The sequence below is a fragment of the Spea bombifrons genome, chromosome 4 (genome assembly GCF_027358695.1).
Source record: "Spea bombifrons isolate aSpeBom1 chromosome 4, aSpeBom1.2.pri, whole genome shotgun sequence".
NCBI classification, from domain to species: domain Eukaryota; kingdom Metazoa; phylum Chordata; class Amphibia; order Anura; family Pelobatidae; genus Spea; species Spea bombifrons.
The window spans coordinates 79,699,974-79,726,670 of NC_071090.1; the positions used below are offsets into that span (position 1 = coordinate 79,699,974).

General features: G+C 39.2%; 1 protein-coding gene across 11 annotated transcripts in view; it reads right to left on the bottom strand.

The window, feature by feature from the left end:
• The window catches only part of TCF12 (transcription factor 12), a 101,398-nt gene that overhangs the window by 15,926 nt on the left and 58,775 nt on the right, over nt 1-26,697 (bottom strand). For 8 of the 11 annotated variants that reach the window (XM_053464192.1, XM_053464191.1, XM_053464199.1 and 5 more), the window contains 6 exons: nt 24,206-24,341; nt 20,029-20,081; nt 4,044-4,149; nt 3,478-3,611; nt 3,063-3,207; nt 2,684-2,754 (listed from right to left, as the gene is read on the bottom strand). In XM_053464192.1, coding sequence (XP_053320167.1) covers nt 2,684-2,754; nt 3,063-3,207; nt 3,478-3,611; nt 4,044-4,149; nt 20,029-20,081; nt 24,206-24,341 — 645 coding nt within the window. Of the gene's footprint in view, nt 1-2,683; nt 2,755-3,062; nt 3,208-3,477; nt 3,612-4,043; nt 4,150-11,335; nt 11,481-20,028; nt 20,082-24,205; nt 24,342-26,697 lie in introns of those variants that run through there. The other 3 variants (XM_053464201.1, XM_053464198.1, XM_053464197.1) reach the window with 2 other exon arrangements.

Genomic DNA, 26,697 nt, shown 5'->3' on the forward strand with positions numbered 1-26,697 from the left:
TACGGATAATTAAATGTAATAGTTTAAATAATGATTCAGATGTGTTATTAACTAGAATGTAAGCTCGTCTGAGCAGAGTCCTCCTTACGTCTTGTTTCTGTAAATTGAATTGTTATGTTATATACTACTTGTTATGTCCCGTTTACCCATTGTACAGCGCCACGGAATATGATGGCGCTACATAAAACAATAAATAATGATTAACTAGGGAAGAGATTGTGGCACTTTGTAGGTTGTAACTAAAAACGTTAATAAATTGCAGTGCCAGGTTAATGCGTCTTTTCCGTCTGGTCACTAGGCTCCACTCAGAACCTCAAAGACAGCAGAAGCTCCAACAATTTCCTAAGCGGCCTGAAGTATTTTGGACAGTGTTTTTCCAGTGTTTATGGTAAGAAAAGAGTCATCACTTTAATGCATTTGCATAGCGAGGGGTTTAAAGCGCTCCTTAATCAATTCCAGCGACAGTGATAATCTTCCCTCTGACATTACATGATCTGCATGTGCATCAATAAACATACGTGTACAGTCGGCACAAAAGTACGTCCGCATTCAGCGCTTCCAGCAGTAAATGGCTAATATGAATAATTCCCACACCTTCTGCTGGGTCTAATGGCAACACGCCTCATTTTAAAGGAACAAAACCAGCCTCCTCCCACGGCGAGCCGCGGCCCATTCCTGTCAGCGGGGGGCCAATATGCCCAAACACAATGAAAAGGGACGCGGACAAAAGCCACACAATGGACAGCCAACAGAGCCAGACCATGGAGCTGTTAGGCCAATATTTTAAACACCACGGTGTACATTTCAGTTAAGCTTTGTCATGCTAATATTATTGAGTCTCGGAGCTACAAAGAAACTTAATTCATGAATTGCATTTTAAGTCAACTTCCCTGAATTTTCATTTCCTTTTGTGCACGAAACCCAGCGGCTTCTCCATGAAGCAGACGACACGGAATCATTGTACGGGGTTCATAACGCACGTTATCGTAAAGACGTCTCATATAATCAAAGTTAAATAGCACTCCTATTTGATCTTTTCAAAATGAAAGCCTGGATGTTTTGATTTGGCATCAGGCAATGAAATAAACCAGATGTTCCTTCCTTCATATAACCCTCCGCGGGCACAATCTTAAAGGGTTATTATTTGGCAACCGTTCAGGGAAACACATTAGAAATGGCACAAATACCCAGATTTTCTCTTTCTTTTCCATCTACACTAGTTCATTATCCAAACTAATGCATAATCCACGGGGCTTTGGGAACTTTGTGTAAATACTTTCATGTACAATTCTCTTTCTTGGCTACCCTGAGATTAAGACCACAATTATCCAGGCTTAAACCTAAAATAAAAGAACCTTTGCAAATGTATTATCTGGCCTTACATGTTTAATCACATAGTATGCTGTATGCTCTTTAATACCTAAACTGAAGAACAAACGCTCCATCTTCTGATCCTTTACACATGAAAGGCCTTTATGAAATTTGCATTGAGCAGCAGTTTTACAATAAGCGCTGCCTAAGACAGACAAAGATATTTCGATTGCCGTATTTTTATTTACAGCTACGCGTTTGCCTAACGCTTCATTTGAATACAGTTGAAGAGTTTTTTTTTTCTGAAATATACGGAGCAGGAGCTTCCTAACTGTACCGTAAATCTACAAAACAAATAAAAAAATTCAAAAAGGAAAAAAAATTAAAAGAAAATAAAAAAACAAACAAAAAAAAGGCAACCGAGTAGGAGGATGCGAGGATGAACGGAAGGAAAAGATGCAAAGTGTGCAGACTATGGCATGTAGTCACAGAGCAGATGGAATGCATCTCCATTGGAAATGACAGCAGTGATTTATGGAACGACCTGACTGCTCCTGCCAAACACAGGATGACAGAAGCAAGTCGCCATGACAACCAAAGCCCACCCAGCGCACGGATTAAACCGCTATGCTTCGGCTCCATTGGACGCGATTTGAGACGGTTTCTAAAAAACTCTCTGTTTCACGCAAACTGAACGATATACACATAAGGGCCCCATTCATCACATGCCAAGTACATGTAAACAATACTGTAAACTCAGGGACACGCACAGCAGCATCTCTAATTCTGTAGGGACAGAACAACTCTTTGCTGGCTTTACTGAAACGCTGCCATGAAACATATGCATATATACAGGCATATAAGATCTCTATTAAATGACTTCCGCGTATGTTGATGCTTTAGGGAAATAGATCAGCCAAGCATGTATCCATCAGTAGGACATCGTGTAACACTTGAAAAGCCGGAGGATGCTACTGAAGACTCAGTATTTTACATGGTTTGCGTGTACAGAAAAAAAACCTACATGTAGATACTTTCATGATCGTAAAATAAAAAGTCTCCCTGACTCAATGCTAAAATGCATGGCACGACAAACTTTAAATCTTATGAATGAATGTTACTCTTCACAACTTCCAACTTACATTCCAGTGGGAGAGGCAGCTGTTTCCTTTAGAATATTTTGGAATTATCAAACCCTGACCACGCATCAGCATTATTATCATACCGCTAGAAGTCTACATTCCCATTTAAAATAACCTTAGGGGGATAAACAGTTATTATAGGCCACTGTACACAAATACCCGTATTAACCAAGGCTGGGTGATGAGTCAATCGTTTCCGGCTCGTCTATACAGTGAAGAGGGGTACTTACAGAAGCCAGAGCTTTTCCAAGTGCGTCCCCTGTTTGTGAAGCCCCAGCTGCGTTAACTCGATTTCCTGCACCTAAAAACATTATCAAAAAGGGAAAAACATAACTTATTAAATGTGCAAGCATTCTAAACATAGAAGTCAGTAAGAACACTGAATTCCCCAAAACATTACATAAAAGCTTTATTAAGGTTAGCTCAATTTTAAAAGAAGGCATTAGCTGTTATCAGCTACAATGTGAAATTTGCATTAAGGTGTGGTGGTTGTGCAATATTTATTTATCTGCCTCATTATAAATTGGTTTGTTTCAAATTTTACAAACAACCTCTTTTAAAGCAAAGTGATAGCTAAACGGCATTCCCCGATTTAGGAATAAGACTTACCCAGTAGATTGTCTGATCCATTTACAGGGGGTGTGTGAGAAGCAGCCACATATGAAGAGCTGGTGCTGCCCCCCCTATGGAAGCTGGACATTGGAGGAAGACTGGCATTTATATCAGTTGGTGACACTGGATGTGGTGGGTAATTCTAGAAAGAATGAAAAAAAACACACACTTATTGGAAGGTTGGTTTACAACTTTGTGCTAAGTGATTCTTAACAGATTCTTATGATAGTATATTGCGTTTCAGATGAGGGGTAATGACAAAAAGTGAAGGGCGAAGAAGAAGAACACAACCTTAAATAACTTTATACAAAATGCAAGCCTAACAAATTTCAACTCAACTGGTCCCACGTCTCAGGAGGGCACTTGTAAACTGCACTTAAAGACAATTTGAAATAAGAACTCCCACTCTTACCAAGCGGTCATGTAGGCTGCCATAGCTACTTGACTGTGACATGTGTGATGATGAGCTGCCCAACATCCCGCCGTATCCGGGCTGGCTGATCCCATTAGTGGAATTCCACAGCTCTGATGAATTATGGCTCCCATCTGAAAGTAAAGTTTAACCCATAATGCATTGATAAAAATCGTTAAAAACTATTATCTTTACAGAGTCTATATATCCTCTGTGTGTATGTCCGGATAGTCCGAAACCGCATGCCACAATTGGAACTCTGCAGAGCCACCAAGACATGAGCTGTTGAAGTTCATCTCCTACAACAGACAGTTGTAACTCATACTTTTGTATCTTAAATCATGGAGAGAATAGAACAGGCTACTTGTGTTACTGTGCACATGATTACATGTATGTAACATATATTTTCCAGAGATAGGACAATTACACATGATTTCTTCCTAAAATCTAAAATAACCAGTGCCAAAATTCCATAATCAGATCTTTCATGTAACCTCCACATTTATCAAATCGTAAAGGAACGGTTTTCTGCCCTACATGTGTAACCCCCCCCTTGTAAGACATACCTTGGAGAAAGAAAGTGCTCGCAAACATACTGCTTGGTGGTTTGGGAGATGGGTAACTTGGAGATTCCCGGTTAAAGTCATCTGAATTTGGAGAAGGTGCATAGACCTGAAAGTAAACAAAGAATGTTTATTACCCTATATTCTACTCATACACAACACAATTGAACCGTTTCCTGCATTTCAAACTCATTAGATGTCATCCTGACGGCGGCAGATGAAATAAAGCAGATTAGGCATCCGCTGTATATAAATGCACGTTCAGTGGCGATTAAACATAGACAGCACCAGTGAGTTTGTGTGCGTACGTTCGGATAGTATAGACAAACAATTGTCTACCACCTCCTCCAACCCCCGCCGTAAACCACAATCCATGTCTGGAAGTTTCTCAGATTAGATGATCTTTGAATAAAAAAATCCCAGGCACGGGGTTTGGTTTTGCCATTTCCATCAGTGACCCGCTCATACAGATAAGCACTTTACGAACATTGAGAGTTGGCAAGTGGCCAACATCCAGAAAAATCCTGAAAACCAGAGTCAAGTAAACAAGCCATCAAACACCCCACCTACACCGAACATCTGCATCGAGGGCCGATACATCAAACATTTACATTTACTGAAAGCTGCAAACGTAAATGTTTTATGTATCAGCCCTCATAGCAAGGAATGTGTTTATAAATAAGCTAATGGGCTTCGGAGCGCGCAGAACGGCTTCCATTCCTACGGTGTCAGGAGCTTCCACCGGCGCAATTACAACAAAGCATTTAAGAAATACTGGCGCTGGAACACGCAGATGAGTATTAGAGGACAGGCATTAGTATGTAATAGACGCTTTACGACACATACGCATGATGCGGTTCCACTCAAATCCTTGAGTAAAGTAATAGCAGATTTCATTCTTGCATCAGAAGGTTTAAATCATAGGAATACAACAGTTATATACCCAGAAAGACCTTTTCAGTTTTATTAGCAACAACCTATCACTGTCTGCTCGTGTCACATGACCTATCACCCTGTGTCACATGACAATTAAGAGTCCCAAAAAAATGATAAATGAGAACGAGTCGTTAACGTCTTTTACAAAAACAGGATAATGGTACGTATTATCTTCTCCTCCCTTTAAACTATTTATTTCTAATAACGGTACAGCACTGGCAACGATGTCACTTTAATACCAGTTCCATTGAATGCTGATTAGGCGATCTACCAATCATAAAAGGTACCCTAAAATACGGATTACTCACAAAATCTCCCAATAGTACAAAGACTCTCTAGGTACATATGAGGACAGAGACTAAATTTTGGAACCAGATACATTATTTTATATAACGCTAATTTACACATAACTGCTTACATGACAAAACTAGCAGTGACAGACTAAGACAAACGGACACATTTGGTAAAGACGGCCCTGCTCGCAAGCTTACAATCCAGAGGTGTTAATGTGTCTACTTGTTCTAGGTGTGCCAGCTCGGCGTACACCTCCTATACACGGTAACATCTGGTCGTGGACGTTGTGGATGTCCGGAGATCACACTTCAAACATCTTCAAGACAGCAACGACTCAAGTGCGTTACCTACTGGGCGAGCCGACACGTCCATTGAAGAAGCGACAGGCCGGACACACGCGAACCGATAACAGCTCTGCCGTCATTGTACTACGAATGCACTAAAACCTATGACGGTTATAGAACTATACACAAGAAAAGGAAATGCGATCAATTACATTTTAGCACATTCTAATTTCACCTGAAACCTACAACACAATTTAATTTCTATAAGAAATCTAATTGTCAGACTGACTCCGGGCTGCAGAAAATGCCGCGTTAATCTATCACTGTCACAAACCAAGGATAGCCATAAAATGAGGCGAAACACCTGCAGGAGCAGCGCACAGATAAAGCGATTAATGGGAATCACATATGGCATGTTCCTGGAATATATCTTTACAGCGTGCCATAAAGATACTGCTATTGGTACATAAAGCCAAGCGTTACTCCTAGCGACTTGACATTATTAGTCATAAAGTCAAACGCAGAGAACTCGGCACTCCAAAAAGCATGCTCAAATTTAATTAGACTTTACTACGCAAGACTACCATACAAATAGATACTTTTACATTACAAACGTGCTGTGTTCTATTGAAAATAGTGTTTTATTCTGTATATACGGCTACGTATTCAAATGAGGATGTAAAGAATAAAAACAGTGCAGAATTTAATGCACAAAGCCGATTTCTGAAAGAAAACAAAAAACTGAACAAAATGTATATTTAGCATTTGGAATCAGTCATCCAAGATTTAAATAAAATTAAAACAAAATGGATTTAGGTAGAAGTGCGTAAGAACATTGTATTTTACTACACTTGTGCAAAAATAAAGAAAACGAAACAACTAGTTACTAAAAAAAAATAATAATATGAAGAATAATAAAAAAAAATATAGCAGTGATATTATGCCAACTACGATTCTTCACATCAAAAGAGCTACATTTCATTACCTCCAGATGCGAGGAAGTAGCCGGCCAAACCAGTGAAAAAAAGAGAAGGCCTTTTAGATGCAATAAGAAATGCCTACAAATAAAAAGCAGATGGCCGTGTCATCCGATCACCTGCAAATAAACGCCAGAATTTCTGTTTAATGCTAAGACTTGAGGTGGTGCCCGTCCACGGTGACTTCTATTAACTTCAGTCACAAATCTTAAAAGACTTAGATCTCAGTTTTTTCCTCTCTGGTCAAACTTGTGAAACAAACTGTAATGTTTTATTGTAACAAGTACCAAGAATCAAACGAATAGCTATGTGCCATGTAAACAGGAGTTATCACAGCTACTGAACCATTAAAAACAAATCCACACAGCGGAAATAATACAAAATAAAACCGTTCCCAAGACTAACACTTCATACATTTTACCTGCCGCTGATAAAATGCAGTTGTTTGTAAACGTAAAGAAGCAGAAAGGGAAAGATAATAATAAACTGTTTTAAACCTTCTGGAATGAAAGCTCAAACTGTGATGTGATCCTATACTTACTGTTTATTCATTTATATGGTGGCATCATAATCCACAGCAATGTACAACAGATAGACAGGACACAAGTAGTGTATAACATAATAAACAATAATAATATGTCGGTTTTACCCACTGCGCAGCGACACGGAATATCATGGAGCTATATGAATGAATAAATGATATAGCATTTCATTATTTAAGTATATTGACACAGATCTTCCCAGCTTCTCCCTTAAATGGTTAATACACTGCGAGGCCGATGGACATGGCAGACGAACTGGCATCGCTGCATCCTTTTCTGGGCTCTTAAGCGGCTAAACCATAGCTTGACTTTAGAATGAAATTGAATATGGAAAGTATCTTTGAAGTGCGTTGTATAATTTACAGAAGGAGCCTATTATAGGTTACACGGCTCTCTCGTCAGAATCTGGAACACAAACAAAGACTTTGGGAAGCAAACATGGAATGCCGACGTGGACAACAAACTCTACATGCTGTCACCGCAGGCTTGGAGGAATCTTTTACAGGGACATTAGCCTGAGACACGTTCCCGTAAATAAAAGGGAGCTCAATTAATCAAGGCAGATTTTCCCATGCTAATAAACAAAGTGCTAGCGGACACACGCCAGCTGTAACCCGCTCAGATTGAGCAAGCAAACCGGATGGCTAAGGATGATGAAAGTTGTATTCCAGCGCGAGGCATAAAGTTGCAGGCAACATGCGACCCCCTTCTGCAGTCACGCAGCCTTAGTGGGTGGGACAAGGATAAGACATACGGGACAATCCGAGCCAATCAGGTGCTGTAGGGTCATGGCTGGCTAAGCGTCATGGGAGCTGTAGTGCACAGTCTTACCGGGTGTCACATGCCATTGTGATTCCCGTAATGTCTGTGCACCTGTTGTGCTTACACTGCCTTCTCTGTAATGTAAAGTGCTGAGTACACTTCTAATGCATACAATTTGGTATGGAAACATGTTCACTACATACCATTCTCAAATGCTGTAGTGATCAATTATTTATTTGCACCACTAGTGTAATAAATGCCTTGCATTATCATAATTATCCTAAAAATACTTTAAACACATGCAGCCAGACAATTATTATTATCACTCATCACTTGGAAACCAGAATAAATTATATATATATTTATATAAACATATACATATACACAAGGGACGTTCGAAAAGTTTCCACGCTTTTATATTAAAACTTCCCATATATATATATATATATATATATATATATATATATATATATATATATATATATATATTTTATATATACACACACACACACACACACACACACACTCACTTACATGCTATGATTTCACTTTAGAAAGTCATTCAAACTATTTTGAGTTTTGTCTCTGACCCAAGGGAAAGTTCTTAGACATTAGTCCTGGTTCAGGGCACTATATACTGAGCAGCATGGCTATTGTGCCGGCACTCGTATCAACATGTCCTGCTGACGCGAGGAAGAACTAATCAGTAATAGAAGAAAGTAAGACGCAGGACAGCACTAACTTTCACCTGCGGGGCTGTAAACGTTACATATAACGCTCCTCTTTGAATTGGAAAACCTAAATGGGTGTGAAGTACTCTCATCATCACACAATGGTTTGAGTTATTACTTTATGAACCAGAGACCTAACGTTTTACCAAATCATTCCATATAACCTCGTTGGTGACACTCTGCTCGCCATATGAGATATATACGTCAAAATCTAATCGGTAAAAATCCCACACTACATTCTCATTTCAAACAGCAAATTATTGAGCCTGGTAACTAAGCTGGGAAAGCTCAATAAATATAGTCTTCATGGTTTGTGTAAGAGAGAGAATTATATTTCTATGCATTTAATACAAATAGGGGATGTTTGTGTGAAACTGCATTATTTTTTATTTTCTTAATATATACAATTAGAATATGGGATCTTTCCAGTGGCCAGAATACGCACGCTCCACTATGACTACCCAGAAGAAAAAAAGAAAAGGAAGAAAGTGAATTAACATACTGCACAAAAAGTAGAACACCGTGTGTATTATTGACCTTTTCCTATGTTGGGTGATATTTTCTCAGACAGGGAAGATAAATCAAATAAAGGACACCCAGGTATTCTATGATTAAAATTTGTGACTCTGTTTGCAATGAAGGACACAGCGAAAAAATAAAAAAATATGACCCAATGGCTCAATCGTGGAAAGAAGAAAGTGAAAGATTGCAGCAGTTTCCAGGAGCTGCACGGAGGGAGGATGCAGATTAGGCTTTCGGCATGAGAAAGATCCTATATTTGCTGTCCCGGGGCATTGTGTGCCTAGAATAGAAATAGGGCTGTGTAGGGGGTTGGTCGTCTATAGAAATGACCATTGTACAAGGCTCGTGGTATTAAATAATACAAAAAGGCCAGATTACCCCCAGTGTTTCCAATACAAATGCCCAGCCCACCGCTCACTCATCCCCCCTCGGCTGGCTGTCTGACGCGGGGAGGAGAGTTTCATTTTCTTTATTCAGTTAATGGCTGGGCCACCATGCAATTTCCCATCGGCTCTATTAAGCTTTATTAAACGGGGCCAGCTCCAATCTCTTTACTTCCCCAAAGTCTTAAAAATAAAGCTGTCTGCATTTTATTTATTTTCTCCAAGCATATCAAATGGAGTCTTCTTGACCCAAAAGATCATCACCAAACAAGTGGTTCAAGAGGTCTATTTTCATTTCCTAAAACATTTCAAAAGTGTACAAACAAACCCAAAAGCAGCCTAGAAAGTCTTACTACAGAATCGGAGCGGCAAATCATGATCTACTAAGAATAAAAATCTTTCCATATACCCTTATTCTGAACAGACAACCAACTGACAATCTTCATGTCCACGTAGCCGACATAAGCATAGTGAACGTGTAACAGATAAGCCTTAAAAAACACAAAAAAACATTGGGTGCTAACCACGACTTTCCTAAAAATGAGAAATCTCAAAAATGCGATATATATATATTTTTATGCATGCCTACCGACTACCTCGTTATCGTAGTGATTGTTCCCAGATACAGATATATCGAGACATAGTGTAATTATCTATCATTTGTTTACCAATTGCACAGGCTTGTAAATGTCACCTCTGACCTATGACATACACATTGTATGAATTTCCAGGCGAGGCATCCCTTTAATGTACCAGCAACCCCCCCCATCCCCTGGAAGCCTGGAAATGCTTAATGACATCAAAGATTTTTATTTCCCTTGCCACAGAACAAAGAAAAACACATGTTCCCAACTAAGTCTTTAGTCACTAAAGTTACATTTGCGCAAGTAAGTATCAAACTAAGTACATGTGTGTCTGCTAGGTGATATTTTTCCAGAAATCAAACATAATGATAAACCACTATTATTTTATTTACACATACATTATATACACACACACACACACACACACACACACACACACACACACACATACACATTCATTCGTATATACGCTCATCCCTTAAGAGAAGAACTGAAAAACTTGCGGAGTCTCAAACAAGTGGCTTTGATCCGCATGTTCTAGAACCTTCCGCAGAGGCATCAATGAACTTCAACCAATTCGATCTGTGACAGTACTTTTTAAACTTAACTAAACGATATTTGATGCGCCGGAAACTGAATTAATACAAAAAATAACTGCAGATAACGAAAACTAAACAAACAGACCTAATGGGATCCCTGAACAGGTCCTTTTGCAGGTACGTTTGGCCTGAAGGCGTAATGATTTACGGGCAGGGCAGGGTGAAAATGCTCATTTGATTGGAAGCAGATGGAATAACGCTTTGCCCAGCCGCTGGACCTCAGTCTATACAGGAAACCCCAATCTTCCCTTAATCATTCCCAGAAATTCAAAGTACTGCTTATTCTCAACAAAACAGAATTTACATCAACATTTCTTCTAAAACAAAATAAAACAAAAAAACTGCTCTATAACGGATCATTTATAACAAATGTCTGTTACTTGTTGCCATATTTATCATACATTTGGCACGCACACATCAGAAATGTCGTTCTACGAGCCCTGAGAAAATACATTTAATGGATATTCTGTCTTGTCTGCCCGTAGAGCTTTACTTCTAGTTAGCAAAATAACGTTTCACCAAAAAAAATTAAATAAGAAATACTATTCGGAATAAACAGCGCACAATCATTAGGAACTTTTGTTACGGGCTAGCGTCTTCTGCCTCAGGGAAGCCAAACACAAATAACAGGCTAGGACTGGCGCGTGACGCAGGCAGTTAACACACATTAGGCTATCTCACCGTTTTTCCATTGTAGTAGTACATCAAAGAATTGCTGCCCACTCCAGCCACAGGGTATGCACAATACATGTTGATCCCGGTGAAAGTGCTTCAATCCCAGGCATACATCCACCCGATCACACAGCAAGCCCACCAGCACTGTGCCTGCCCCGTCTACACATGGAGCTACTCAAAAGAAACTTATGCAAAACAGGGCTGAACCATCCCACACAGAAAAAAGGGGGAGGGCAGCCACATACAGTAATCTCTTTCAACCCTGATCACACCCTGATTGTGTAAGTGGTGTCGCGATCCAGTAACATCTCTCAGAAGGTCGGAGGGGACATCAAAGCTATGAAGCAGCCACCTGATTCTAAGGTTAAAAAGTACCAACTATGTGCGCGCAGAGGCAAAAGAAGAGTTAAATGCCTAAAAGTATTATTCAGATTAAATTCTAGCACTTGTTGAAGCCAAGGCAGAGTTGTCTCGTAAGTGGCAGCACTATATTGTAGGCTTATATGCCACAACTCTCAATACCTCAAGCAGCAACTATTAACCCTGGCACTGCCACAGTGGTTATTCAGCCAGCATGCGCAAACATGCTAGCCAAATCTGCAAAGGCATTGACTTTTTTTTTTTATCACAGGGTAAAACTGTATCAATTGTCAGAGTGTTGCAAGCAATAGTTTTTATTTATTTGCCAATGACATACTGAGTGAAACATAAAGGTACGCCATGCGCATGATGCAGGTACATAGAATATAAGCTCTTGCGTTAAAACAATACACGGCACAAGAACTAGAATTGCCAACACCTCTGGATTTTATGCCCATTTGAGCAGGGGTCTCCTCACCTGTTTCTGTAAGGTCTGATATGCTATATACTACTTGTTATGTCCTGTTTACCCACTGTACAGCGCTACATTATATGACAGCGCTATATAAAGAAATAAATAATGATAATCCAAACACAAAAGTCAATGCTTGTTAAGTGGTGGGTACACACATAAAGGCTAATATATATCTATATATATATATATATATATATATATATATATATATATAAAAATTATATGTGTGTACATAAATTAGCATGAAGTGGGGGGGGGCACTGGTTATTTAACCTGTGTCTCTCCCTCCCACAACAGCATCTCAGTTTCCCTCCCTTTTTTAAGCTCTCTCTCCTCTTTTATTTGTCCCTTTTCTTTCTTCATTTTCGGGAAGGGGGGGTTGGTTTCTTGTTCTACCTTGTATGTCGGTCTTGGCACACCTCAGACCGAATTTGCTGCCGTTTACCTCTGTATCCTGCTATATACAAACATACATATGAAAGTGGTGCTGTCTACGGATACCCCCTATATATTACATGCACTGGTAAAAATGGCCATTCGTTTTTTAATAGAAAATCGGTAATTTTCCTGTTCACCAGCAGAGTATTCAGTATCCAACAGCCCTGGCAACACACAGAATGCTGTAGTGAGGACCTTGTAGGCAATTAATCTATGTCTTTGGTCTAATTATGCTCTCTGATGCACAGGGAGATAAAATGATTTGTAACAAATTATAAGGAGAGCAGCCTGGCACCGGGTCCAACCGCAAGAAATGCGTTAAATAGTTTGCGTTAAAGTATCGCAAAGGTGTTCTATAAATCTTTCTTCTGTCTGTATAGGGAACACTTGGCCCGGCTTCTGGTATGAAAAACATACCTGCCAGCACCTGGGAATGGAGTAAAATATATAGAAAGGGGTACATAAATGAGAGTAAGAGTGTGAGAGCACAAGAGAGTGGCCACTAATTTTGTTTCAGAATGTAAAAAGCCCTTTGAATTTCATCTGAACCAGAAGGGCAGGAAACTAAACGAATGGAGCAAAAACAAAATGAACAATTAGTCCAAGTCTATTAGGTAACCTTTAATGTATTTATAGCAACCTATGAAACCAAGTCATCTATTTGATAGAGCATTTAACACACAAGGTTCACCTTTTTCCACATCATTAATCCCCCCATTGACACAGACGACAATCTGTAAGGTGATCCACTGCTTGCTTACGTTACCAGTTTGCGTGTTTTTCTCAGACCACACACAGACCATGCCTCCCCCAAGTGTTTCCATGTTTAGGATGGACCGCTCCTCTTCAGAACAGTGCGTTCAACAGCACTAAAAGTCGCCCCATCCCCTGAAAGAAGTGACTCTCCTGCTGTTTGAAATGCTGGGAGATGCACGTTTTTATTTTGACCCAAACAAAACTGTTTCTAATATTATGTTGCCCCAAACACTATATGAACTACAATATAATTACATTACACAAATCGCTGTATAAATAACACAACGAGGCAGCGATAACAGTTGCAATCAAAAGGATCTACGCTGTATGTGTAATGTCTGGGGTGTATTTTTGATTACTGTGCCCTTCTTGCATATTAGTAAATAACGACGGTTACTGTCACAATAACGCTGCAGAGCATTGCATCCGCCACGCTTTGCCAGCTGCCCGGACTGCTACATCCATGTTCATACATGTCATACGTCAACACTAACACAGGAACGTCTGCATGCACACGCCATTAGGATTTTTTGGTACACGCAGTCAGGCAAACATGCCTTCCAATGAAACAATTAGCAGTTTGTAGGAACGCTGAAACAATTTGTAGCTATTTACACCCAGACAGCATAAAACTTTACACAATGCTTTACATATTACATAGAAAGAAAGGGGGAAAAACTGTCTCAATAGAAAAGGCGCAGCAGCTGCTCAAAGGCATCACGGTGACTGCTGCTGAATGATCTGGGAGCTTCTTCCTCCCCCAAGGACCACAAAAGCTGGTTTCAGTACTCGGAGGGCTGGGTACGGAGCTTTGATTTGGGCTTTACAATGACTTGTCTCTATTCCCCATTAACAATGTGTAGACTGTTCCTAGACAGGAGCTGTCAATGGCGTACAAATGGTGTGGGGGTGTCACACACCGCAAAAACGCAAGCCGCGTCTCGTAAAGCACTGTAAACATGAAACGCTCCGGATTTTACCCCAAAAACCCTTCCGAGTACATCTGTAAGTCCATTTGGGGCTTTAAGGTTAATTTAACGACAAGCGTGGAGAGCGTAGCTTATAATTGGAGCGCAAGAGGGACAAAAACAAGTTTCTGAAACTATTCTTGAAGGGGAAAAAAAATTCCCACCAGCTTCAACTTCATTAAATCCCATTTTCTACCTGGTGGTCATCACTTTATACAAACGGATACATTTTTATATTTCACGTTTACGCTTTGCCAAATTTTTACACATGTTTCGTGTTTCATAGCTTTTTTCAGCAAAATAAACATAAAATAAATATGCCTTATTTACTCTCCAGGTCAATTTCCTCAAAAATAAAAGAACATTCTTTAAAAAAAAAAATACTATAAGTCACTTTATTCCAGAGGCCGTCTCTTCTGCAGAGTAGCAGTGAACTGACCTGCACTCCCCTCGCAGAATTGTTTCCATTCACAAGCCCACATTGTTAAGCTAAACAAACTGTGTGTTTCTCGGAGCACAAATACATTACATGGTCTGACGCACACAGAACTAGCTTCTAATTATGGATGGAAACCTATATGTTAACTCTTTCTCTCCCGCTTGCCTGTATTAAAAAAAAAAAAAATCCTTGATTCCGGATTAACTACACTTTGCTGGAGTATAATTTACCAAGACACACGTTTAGGTGCAATAAATTACATATGAGTAATATAAGCATCAGTTATATACAGTAGCTCGACATCCGTGCTTTGCTGTTAATTATACATTTGTTCTACAAACTTCTGAAACACGGCATTAAGGTGCAAACCAGTCCAAACAATCATGTCTCACCCAAGGACGCATCCACGCGGAATATCAAAAACGTAGGCAATGGACCTAACAATGGTTGCTGAAGCATAACTATCAGGGTGCTGGGATATCTCCGGCCATGAAATCGCAGTATTGCCTATTTATTTATTTTTTTGCTATCTTTTTACTGGAAACAGACAACGCTGATGTTTCAATTAATGATCCTTTAAAACATTGCAACTGTAGTAGGCGAGACTCTTTTTTTTTGTTATGTTTGTTATGTAGTGGGTCCAGAAGCAGACATGCATGTTTTTTGTTCCCCACACAGGGTTAATGACTCCAGAAGACAAGCTCAATTTGAATTATTCTCTACAAGGAAAATCAATTGTCATGTAGGCTTACTGCCACTATAAGAGTATTAAATTCCATCTCCGCTAACCTCGACTGCAAAGCCCAAGCACTCTGAAACACTAAATGATTCATGTAATCCTAAACAGCCACTGCCTGGGCCACAAAGCTCACTGTTTACTTGTGGAGGGGGGAAAGATTTGGGCAGATCTACGAAGCCGCGTGTAGACGGAGCTCATCAGCGTTGCGAGGACTTTCTCCACTCTGCTGAACCTTTTCAATCTCTCCGCAATAAAACCATAAAGGACAGAAATATGCTCACTGTGCTATAAGCAGTAAATAGGTCGGTGGTGTTAAAGAGAATAATAAAGTCACGCACTTTATCATTGCAGTCATGCGGACATGACCCGGGCGTGTGGATTGTTTACACTGCAAGCCAGGCAGATGGTCAACTAAAGTCAATTATCTTCAATTACCGTCATAATGAGCCACACTGTGTCCGTCACGGGGAGAGCAACAAAAACCCATACGATAAACCGCACTAGATCCTTTTTTGTACCCTAAACTAGCAACAAACCAATCAAGTCTTAATGTAACACCCCGACTCCTACATCCCAAAGATACTGGGGGTCAACAACTAAGATAAGAACAAAGAAACTACGTTGCGGACACACGGTTGTGTTCTTCAGCCGCTGTGTAGCTGGATCTTCTAGTAAAGATCAGACAATATGAAGCATTGCTATTGCCGATTTCATTTTCCGCATCACTATTGTTACAATAATATTATAACTAGTATTACTTGTAACAACAATAAACAATATCTCAGTGATAATGAACATTATAAATTTTCTTTTAAATGGTATAAATTAACCTGTTCCTGTCACGGGAAGCTTAACATTATTTCCAGGCCAATCTTGGGAGAGAGGGGAACTTTGAGAGGCTCGATGATTTCATTTTTTTGCAATTTATATATATAGAGAATTATGAAATGTAGCAAGAAGATGTTACCGGTGTAACCGACGCACACAAAGCCAGGGAGACGGCGTGTGAGAATGTAACGCTAAGTATATATAACGTCTAATTTATGGCCAGAAGTGTTTTGATTGTATGGCGGGCTACGCTAGGAAGCAAAAACAGCAATGGTTACACACTAAATTCAATGTAAACACAAAAAACACAAGACCTCACAGAGAGGGGGCAAAGATCATGTCAGTTTAAATCTGGTAATAAAGTTTCAAGTGAAATACCATTATGAGCAATTTAAATAATATGCACTGACTCGCAAAACCATATTTCATCGCTGCCTGACCCGGAAACATATGGGGCTCGCAATATGTTTCATTTACAAAGAACGCAGAAGTGCAAGTGGCTCAGGTCACCGTAACAAAACACGCACGCGATGTCTAAAATAAATGAAATTAATTTACTCTTAGCTTTAAAATGTTTCCTTTTACTTTGCTGCGCAGGGTGTACTATTTGAGACCTCCAGCCTTACCATTTTCCAACGCTGATTTCACAACGTATCACAGTAACGATCAGAAAACAAGCTGTGGCAGACAGTTACAGAAACGGTTAGCATGTCTGCTAACCGACGCTAAATTAGCAGGGTCATACAACCCACCGCCGGACAAATGAAGCCGCAACGTTCGGGGAAATAATGGGGGCATTCACACATCCAACTCTCATTAATTGCAGTTTAAAAAATATGAAACAATGCTAAACTGTTAGAGAGAGAATGCCTGCCTCCCACCGAGAAGCTCATGTCTGATACAGCCAACTGTTTCTTTACCCACATGCAGGGCATTTAGATCCCTCTCATTAAACCCAAACAATATGAAGTCATGGAGCTGCGCAGACCAAGTGTAAACGCTGCTGCTCGGGTGCAGTGTATCCAGCGGGCCTGCAGAGGGCGCTGTAATCTCAACCTTGGTAGGAAGAGACGGGAAAAAAAATACACGCCTGCAACTTATTTCATTTATTCGTGATCTACCATATCACAGTCATCAAGACAGGAATTATTGATTACAAACCTAAGAAGTATGAACCTTTTGAAGAAAGTAAGTGGAAAGTGAACACATATGCTAGAATAACGCATTTACATGGGTACCGGGTGTTCTTTGTAAACAACTCACACCCTCCTGCGCAGCTCTTCAGAGGAGCTGTCAGACGCACATGGCACTCATAGAATGGGTTATCAGAGGCGAAGCAAAAACATAGAGCCTTTAACCATTGTTATAGTTAAGAGACCTCAGGAGAATGGAGGTTATCTGATCATATAAAACAGATGTTAGCAGAAATGTTAATGGATATTCAGGTTTATTTCTCCATGCATTTAATTACGTCTCTGTAGCCTCCTTGTGCATGGCACAGTGTGAGTAAAGGGCTTCTTGGCCCAGTTGGCAAAGCACAAGTACATGCGACATTAGCCACTAGAGAAGAGTGCACGGAAAGCGCACACGCTAAACGTTAGTGGTACTTCCTCACCAACGTCTGCGGGAAAGTGAACAAGCTGCACTTCAAAGTTACAAAAAATAAAATTAAACTAAAAATCAAATCAGGGGAAACAGGTTGGAGGGGGAAGTGGTAAATATTATTTTAAACAAAATATACCTATGAGGAGTTAATAAGCAAACAACAATTCTTTAGAAACAAGCGTCACGGACATGTGTGCTGACAAATGCATAGGTTACGAGAAAAGCGGATGAAACTTCATCTGCCTTATGACATCATATGCAAATGGCCCATACCACTGCAACAACTATCACAAAGTCAGATTAAACCATTATGCCTATGACACAATAAAACATGTTTGGCGGAAACTTTTAATGAAAAAATAAGCATCTCATTCTTCAAATTTCACATCTTACAAACGTGTTATTCCCCCCACCTCAAAAAAAAGGCCATAAAAACACATGAATACATCAACTAATACAAGATATTATTAAGTAAAATAAGATTAAAAATGAAAGCAATTCCACCACAAGTATTAATGTGTTATTTAAATGTCACCAGCACTCGCAGTCGCATTATTATATATTAAATGAAAATTTGGGTGGGTTACAAGTTGTGATCGCTGGCACCTCTAACGTATCTTTTGTTAATCTGGCAGAAATCAGCGGTGTCAGAGCTGAGCCCCCCTGCATTAGAGACGCTGTTAAAATGTAAATCTCTGAACTATTTTTAGCTGCTAAGAGGCAAAAAAAAATATTCCTGGCCTGGGGAAAAATGATTTGAAGCATTGTGTTCATTTTGTTTATCAAGCAGCTATTCAGCCTCTAGTGGAGCCCAAGTGCTTATGCAAGCAAAAGCTTTTAAGAGAGCGTGCAGCTGCAGTCCTGGCTTCCAGGTATACTGCAGGTTCAGGGCACAGCTGCCCCGGGCTGTAAAAAAAAATTAACAAAAATCATATATATAAATAAAAAAACATTTACGCTCCATCAGGAAGGTTAGAAATGGATTTCAAATCAAGGATTTATCTGCGTTGGAAGAAACTAAAAGAAAAGCCATAATCCAAAGTTGAGTGTTGAGGAGCACCAAGCCTACGTACTATAGTACCACGCTAGATGTTCTTCAAACACTACTGCTTTCAGTCATGACTCGCCCGACTGCACCTGCGCCCATGTGTTAAGTACTGCCAAATAAAAGCCCTACGTCCATTCACACAACAAAGACATGAACCCCACAAGGCAGCAGGGCTCTCACCCTCCCTTCTCGTTTGTTCTAAGCAGAAGGAAGACAGAAAACTAAGGGGGGGGGTGACTTCCTTCGGTGCACTGGGATTGTGACTTCACGTAGATTTTTGAATGCAGATTCATTTACAAACAATTTTCTTCCTTTAAAGAATAAAGCATATTTAATACCACAGAACACCCCTATAGATTATCACAGCTATTAATGGTTTTTTTCCCCAGCCAAAGCCCTTCCAACATTTTTCATCAAAGCCCTTTATTCTCTAAGGATATATTTTCGAGCAAAGAGGGATCAACAAACTAGTTGCTTGAAAGCCTTCCTGAAGCTAGACTGAAGTTAGGAACGGCTTAATGAAAGCTTTAAAATCCGCCAGGGTTTCACGCTGAACATCTGACTCGGTGATTTATGCATATTAATAACCACAGCTCTACCGAGGCAAGCTGAGTCGTACGTGTCCTCCGAATCTTAATGTCTTCGGCTCCATTGGGATTATTACAAATGTAAATTTCCAAGATTCTTGGCTATTAATCTCTGTCTGTCCTCCTGCTCGGCAACATAATGACTAATTAAACATCAAAAGACCTGTACAGGAGATCTTCTTTGACAGCTCCTGGCCCTACACTCCTCCCATGAGAGGAATTCAAATGACAGGGACAAGGGGGCGAGAGCACATCACAGCGCTACAAATCATTGCCGTGAATCCGAAAACTAAACATCAAGTGTGGATTTCCACCTAATGAAGCTCTGCCATTGATCAAGGCAGCCAGTTTATGGTCACCGTGGAAAACCGGTTTAATATGATTGCTATGACCTGTACACACGGTCCAGAGAGCCCAATTTATTTCCCATAATAATTTTAACAATGTAGTACTTACGGAAGAAGGCAAGCCAGGGGGGACCTTTCTTATTTTCTTTGTTTGTACAGGATCTGCACATACGAAAAAAAATAGGAAACAAAATTGGGACATGAGCTAAGTTTTTAACATCGCAAAGTACTCAACATATAAGGAGCAACCAAACACCCGAGTTTTTCTGTACAGAAATTCATAGCCTTTTTAGAAGGAACTGAACAACAAAAAGGACATTTTCACAAAATGTAATCTTTACGATTTATTGTCAATAATATGACTAAATTACCAACTAGTGCTAGCGTGTTTAGCAATAATAAAATGAAAATCAAAAGACTGAATGCAGGCAATGGTGCTTTGCTGACAACTGCAAGAGAAGAATGGAGAGCTATTGTGAAAAAGGATCTAAAAGGTGGGCAACAGTGCAGTAGAATGCCGGGATGCCCCTCTTCAGATGACTAGTGAGACCTCATTTAGAAAGGTTTGCCCGGTTCTGGACACAATGTTTTCAGAAATCCGTAAATAATCGAAAGAGCCTTTTAGGGCCACTAGCACAGCACATGGTCTTTCTGACAAAACATACCTGGAAATAAACTTTAACATGTACACCCTAAAGTGTGAAGAGACAGAGCATGACAAGAAACATTTAAATAAGTCAATGGAATAAATCAAGTTGAAGACTGAAACATTTTTAATAAAAAAGATTGACGACCCTTTATAGAAGTGTAGTAGATACCTGCAAAAGCCTTTCAGTAGAAGGAGAGACAGCCAAAGTAAAGGAATTCAAAAAAGCTTGGGATGTACGTACGTGGAATAAACAATTAGAAATGATTCCAAACGAGCAGACTAGATGGGCCTATGATACATAAGGCCAGCTCAATATCAGACAGACGTACCGCAAAAATAAACAACTTCATAATCAGGACCAAAAATGTACTTAATTATGATCTTTAGGGATTTCAGCAGTAGCAGTGTGTAGGTTAGAATAACAAGTTGCTAAAGCGTCTGATACAGGGGCAAAAAATATTAAATGAAGCCTTTAAATGACATGGTTTTCTGCATTAATTGTTCATAAAATGTAATCTGATCTACATCTAAGTCACCGGTATAGTCAAACACAATGTGTTTAAACTAATAACACACAAATAATGATAATCTTTCATGTCTTTATTGAACGCACCGATTAAACATTCATAGTGCTGGAGGATAAAAGTGAACCCTTGGATTTAAAAACTAGTTATTGGCAGCAATAAACTCAAACAAGCGCTTCCAGTAGCTGCGGATCAGACCTGCACAACGTTAAGGATGCACGTTAGACCATTCTTCCTTACAGAACTGCTATAGCTCAGGCATACCCCTAGGATGTCTGCTGTGAACGGCTCTCTTGAGGTCATTACACAGCATCTCTAATAGGTTGAGGTCTGGGCTCCGACTGGACCACTCCAAATGGCAGATTTTCTTTTTTAAAGCCATTCTGTAATATACTTCCTTTGATGTTTAGGGTCACTGTCCTGCTGCATCACCCAATGTCTTCTGAGCTTCAACTGGCAGACAGTCACCCTGACATTATCCTCTATGATATCTTAATAAACTTGGGAATTAATTGTCCACTCCATGATGGCAAGTTGTCCAGGTCTAAATCATGATGCTCCCTCCACCGTACTTCACCATTGGGATGATCTTTTCAAGTGGGAATGGGGTGCTCTTTTTACTCCATGCGCAGTGCTGTGTGTTCTTCCCATACAATTCTATCTTGAGTTTCATCAGTCCACAAAACGTTGTTGTGGAGTGTCAAGGTGGTCTTTGGCAAACATAAAGCACATAGAATCTGTTCAACGTTTTGTGTATGGTAGACTCAAACAGAAATCTTAACCAGTTCTAATGATCCCTTCAAGCCGTTAGCTGTTATTGTAGGGTTCTTTTTCCCTAGCTTTTATTGAGGTGATTAGCCTAGGGGTTCACATACTTTGTCCAACCCGCATTGTAAATACTTGTATGATGTATTCCATATGGATAAAAACAATACAATTATTTGTGTGTTTTTAGTTAAAACAGACTGTGTTTGCTGAAGATTGGAATTTAGATGAAGATCATATTTTTAGACACATTTATACATAAATGATGATAATTCCAAAGGATTCACTTATTTTTGCCACTGTATATATCACAGCACACTGATCAAAGAGACAAGTGGCAGAAAAGGGCATTTTGTTTCTAAGTATCATCATGACAAAGTGCAATCACCATGCATGTGTGTCTTTTACTTCAGCTGCTTACTTTGTTCATATTTTGTTTGTATATATCTCTGAGTGCCTAGGGGCCAAATACCTTTTTCCTTGTGGGAGGCCCTTGTGTGTCAGAGTCAGAATTACATGACATAGATGCGATTTACCTAAGAACGATTATATATATATATATATATATATATATATATATATATATATATATTCAGAATACGTTAAACTAATCAGAAAAACCTACCTGAAAGCACAATTTGCATTCAATCACATGATATCATAGTAATAAAACTAAGAAAGGATTTCCCTCGTTTTAAAACCAAATAAATATTTCCAAATACGGGACCAAAGTATTATATAAATACAAGTATTGCATCATTAAAAATCTGAAAGCACAACTACAAAGTTCACATAATAGCGATGTTAGACTAGACAATGGGCAGATATTTGTACTTGCATACTAGCCGTTGTTAAAAGGTGTTTATTCGTATAGTAGATGCTAAATAACGTAAACACTTCTTGTGAGTCATCGGTACGCAGTGTTCGTAAAGCACACAGTTCACCTTTTGGCAAAGCCGGTTACATAATATGCTTTGTACAGACCCTATAAATATGAATGACATCACACGTATAATCTCTAAAGCCTTTTTCCAATCAAGGTCAGTGATTTAATCGCTGGTCTCAATGTTTCTTTTCTTTTGTTGCACGATACTGTTCAGATATACACTACCATTCAAAAGTTTGGTGTTGCTCAGAAATGTCCTTGTTTTTGAAAGAAAGGCAAATTTTGCGATCCTAAACGTTTGAACGGTAGTGAATAAAGAAGTCTGAATCATCAGTTGCCTTCCTCATAATTTCTAAAAAAAAAAAAAAAAAAAAACATGCCTTCCCTAATTTTGTTTTCTGATCAAATGTACCCCTCTTTTTTATATTACACAAAAAGAAAGGTTTACATATATATTCTTGACTGCATGTTTGGTTAGGATGGGTCCTCGTAACCTTTAAGTCTTTACTTATGTGTGTACAGCACAGAGGAATATGATGGTGCTATATAAAATCAATATTAATAAATATGTACATATTTTTCACATACTACAAAATACAATTAAATGCATTACTTTACTCAAAACTTAAATTACAATGTTGCAGGCTTAGAGAAAATTCAGGAAAGGGTAGTAAAAGTAGCAATAAATTGAATGCTCCCGCTGAACATGCCACTGATCACACTAGATCTGCTTTCCATAAATAACCCTTCGTAAATGAATAACACTTTATAGAATATAACTAGGTGATGGGTGAAGTGGCTGCAGTAAAGGAAAGTCTTGGCACCTGTGGATCAAAATCCTGACTTAGAGGAAGACTCCGCACAGCGGTCCCTCATTGAGCTATGTGAGAATTTCTCGGTTACATACACAGTGTAAAAGTCACAGAAGCTTGATTGTGTGCTGCCAACAAGATTCTGATCTCTCTGGTGCTTACCTGCCTTTGTCAGATCACTGATCCAGAAGACTACTATACAGCAGATACAAGGGTTTATTCACTAAAGGAAAAGATGTCAGGAGAGTGATTTCAACTCTCTCAAGTCACTTATTCATTATGAAGGGCCATTGCTAGCAGGTTTCTCCACTAAGAAGGGCTGAGCTGTCCCTACACAATGTGTGGATGACTCAAGGGATGAAGAGATTTAGGGGAAGGGTCACTGATTTAAATATGCTGTATAAAAGACCAGACAAGCTGAAACAACAACTGCCAATTCTCCCTTTAGCGAACAGACCAAACATACTATAACAATACATGCGTGCAAGGGTACAGACACATCCCTTACACCACACCGAGGAACAAAAAAGAAATGTAATAATAATAATGTATATGAAAAAAAACTTTCTTATGGCTGGAAAGCTAGGTGATATTTTTGAGCCATACATGTGCATACACACACGCGTACACAAACATACAAAATGACTAACCAATTGCTGCTGTATCCTGCAAGGGCCTCCGACGCGGATTTGAAGCAGAGAATGGGAAGTAAGGACTTCCTGGTTTTCCTGAGGGTGGAAGCTGTCCTGAACTTCCAAGTCCAATGTCTGCTCGAATGAGGTTGGGCTGCAGAAAACACACAAAAAAAAATGATTTATGCTTTAATACCAGGTTCCAGAGAAAGCTTTAACATATCTATGCTTCTTAACGAACCCTTCTGTTCAAACATATTGCTTGCCAACTTTTATTTTCAATAATTACAATTATATCATCTTCTTCTTAGAGAACTAAAGCACTTTACCCAAAACATTCTCATTTAATACGGGACACTCTTGTATGAGGAACCTGAAAAGCCACACAAAGTTGAACGGTAACTAAAATAACAATGTTAGTTAGTGGCTCCTTTATTATGGTTTGCATTCATTTCAGATGTGAATGGTTATCAGAAAGATGCTGGTTTGATTTTGTAATTGTAATGGCAGGCTTTATTTAGTTAATGTATGTCTGGTTTTTCCATTTTGCCTTGATGTCTCCCCTTAATGAGATATTGTTTGTTAGTTGATATTGCAGCAGATTAGAGCAGCTGCTACAAGAATTCTGGGGAGATGTTTGGAACCCATCACAAGGCTATTATCTTGTTCTTTTTTCCCAGGATATTATACCTACAAGTTGAAGGAGATGAATTTACTCCATTAGTGGGCTACAGTCAATGTATTCCACTGCATTTTGTAAGGGCAGAAAGTCGTGACAGTGCCCTATACAGAGCATTTTACACTTTGCCTCAAGCCTTTTCTGGCTTCTGTATATAAAGCGACTGAAATGAATACATACAAATATATTCCTTACACTTGTCCAGGCGATGATCTCTGTGCCACCAACTGATATCACATGAAAGCTTTAACTTGGGTAAACCTGTATTACCGCCAGGATTCGGTGCCAAAAACATTATCCCTTCTCAAACTGAAGTTTCATAAAAATTCACACCATATCCATCTCAACAAAATAGTCCATACATTATGACAATTAAGCTCAAAATAGGTCAGCTCTTGATGACACAACTCACTTCAGCTAAAACCAGCGGCACCAACTCCCTGAGCGGCTGGATGCTTTTACTTAGTTTGGATTTGTCTTCAAGCTGTTGAATTGAGGAGAACTGATGGCGCTGGATTTTCCCTTATTTGACCTTTGTAAACTCAGGAATGTCTGTTTTCATGCACTGTACACCGAGATGATCATTAATCCCTAAAGCATAGTTTTAGTAATAGAAATGGTAATAAACTACATCACAAGCATGTTGGAATGAAGGAAAATCTTAATGCAGTACAGGGCCAACCCAAACAACAAGCCAAGCTAGATGGTCAATCATGCTACACAACGCACTCTTGAATCTTACATGGACAACATTTGGTAAAGATGATACCTTTATTGGCTAACTGACATATAACAGATTGCAAGCTTTCAGGACTATCTAGGTCTCTTCTTCAGTTATAGAAATTAGCTTTCTCTCTTTCTATAACTAACACGGTAGAACTCTATGCCTTCATAGGCAACATATCATAATTGCTGGATTTTCAAATCTAAAGGAAAGGAAACTGAAAGTGTGAACAAGCCCGTGCCATTAATCACTATTACTGCAATCATTCATAAGCCTGAATTAGTCTGGAAGTTTTCTATAGAAGAGGTCAGAAAAACTAAAGTAGTAAAAGTGACAAATTAAACTTCTTTAAATTCTGTATTTTGTTGTGAAATAGACTTAAACACACCTCTAGATTGTAAGCTTGTGAACAGGACCCTCTTATCTAATGTATTGGTTTGTCTTAGTATATCATTTCTGGTTTCATTATACCCTTTAAATATATGTATTGTATGAAGCGCTGTGTAAATAGTTGGCGCTATATAAATAAAAGTTAACCATAATAATACACAGTATAAATATAACATAAATGAGATATGCTTAGTGCATTTTGTTGCTTTGGAAGACTGAGGAGTAACGTGAGAAAATTCTACTTTACAGAAGATTATTTAGATAGCTGGAATCTGTGGAGGTAGCACAGGCAGACCCAGTAAAGGTGTTGTTTAGAAAGCTATCCTAAATAATTGGTAAGTAAAACACAATTTAAAACTGTCTAACTAGATAGGTCAACTTGCTCTTTTAGGCCATCTGTATCCATTCTGTGCCTTCTAGATAGAGAACAGGGTTAAAGGGCGGACTGGTTCTTACACATCCGCTATCAATGTTTTTGGTGCTATTCTGAATTACAAAAACCTGTTTTGTCAACAGTCTTGTGTTCAGAGTTGTCACTTCAGCAAGTAAAACCAGACAGGTCTTTGTTCATTTCTTCAACAAGAACACATAGTATGTTTTATTAATCTATTGTATTGATTTATCTGCTCATTTGAGCCAGCTAAGAGATATTGATTATAACTGATCCTATCTTCCCGGCCTCCTTCAGGAGAGAATACGTGAAGGCACAAGGGAATG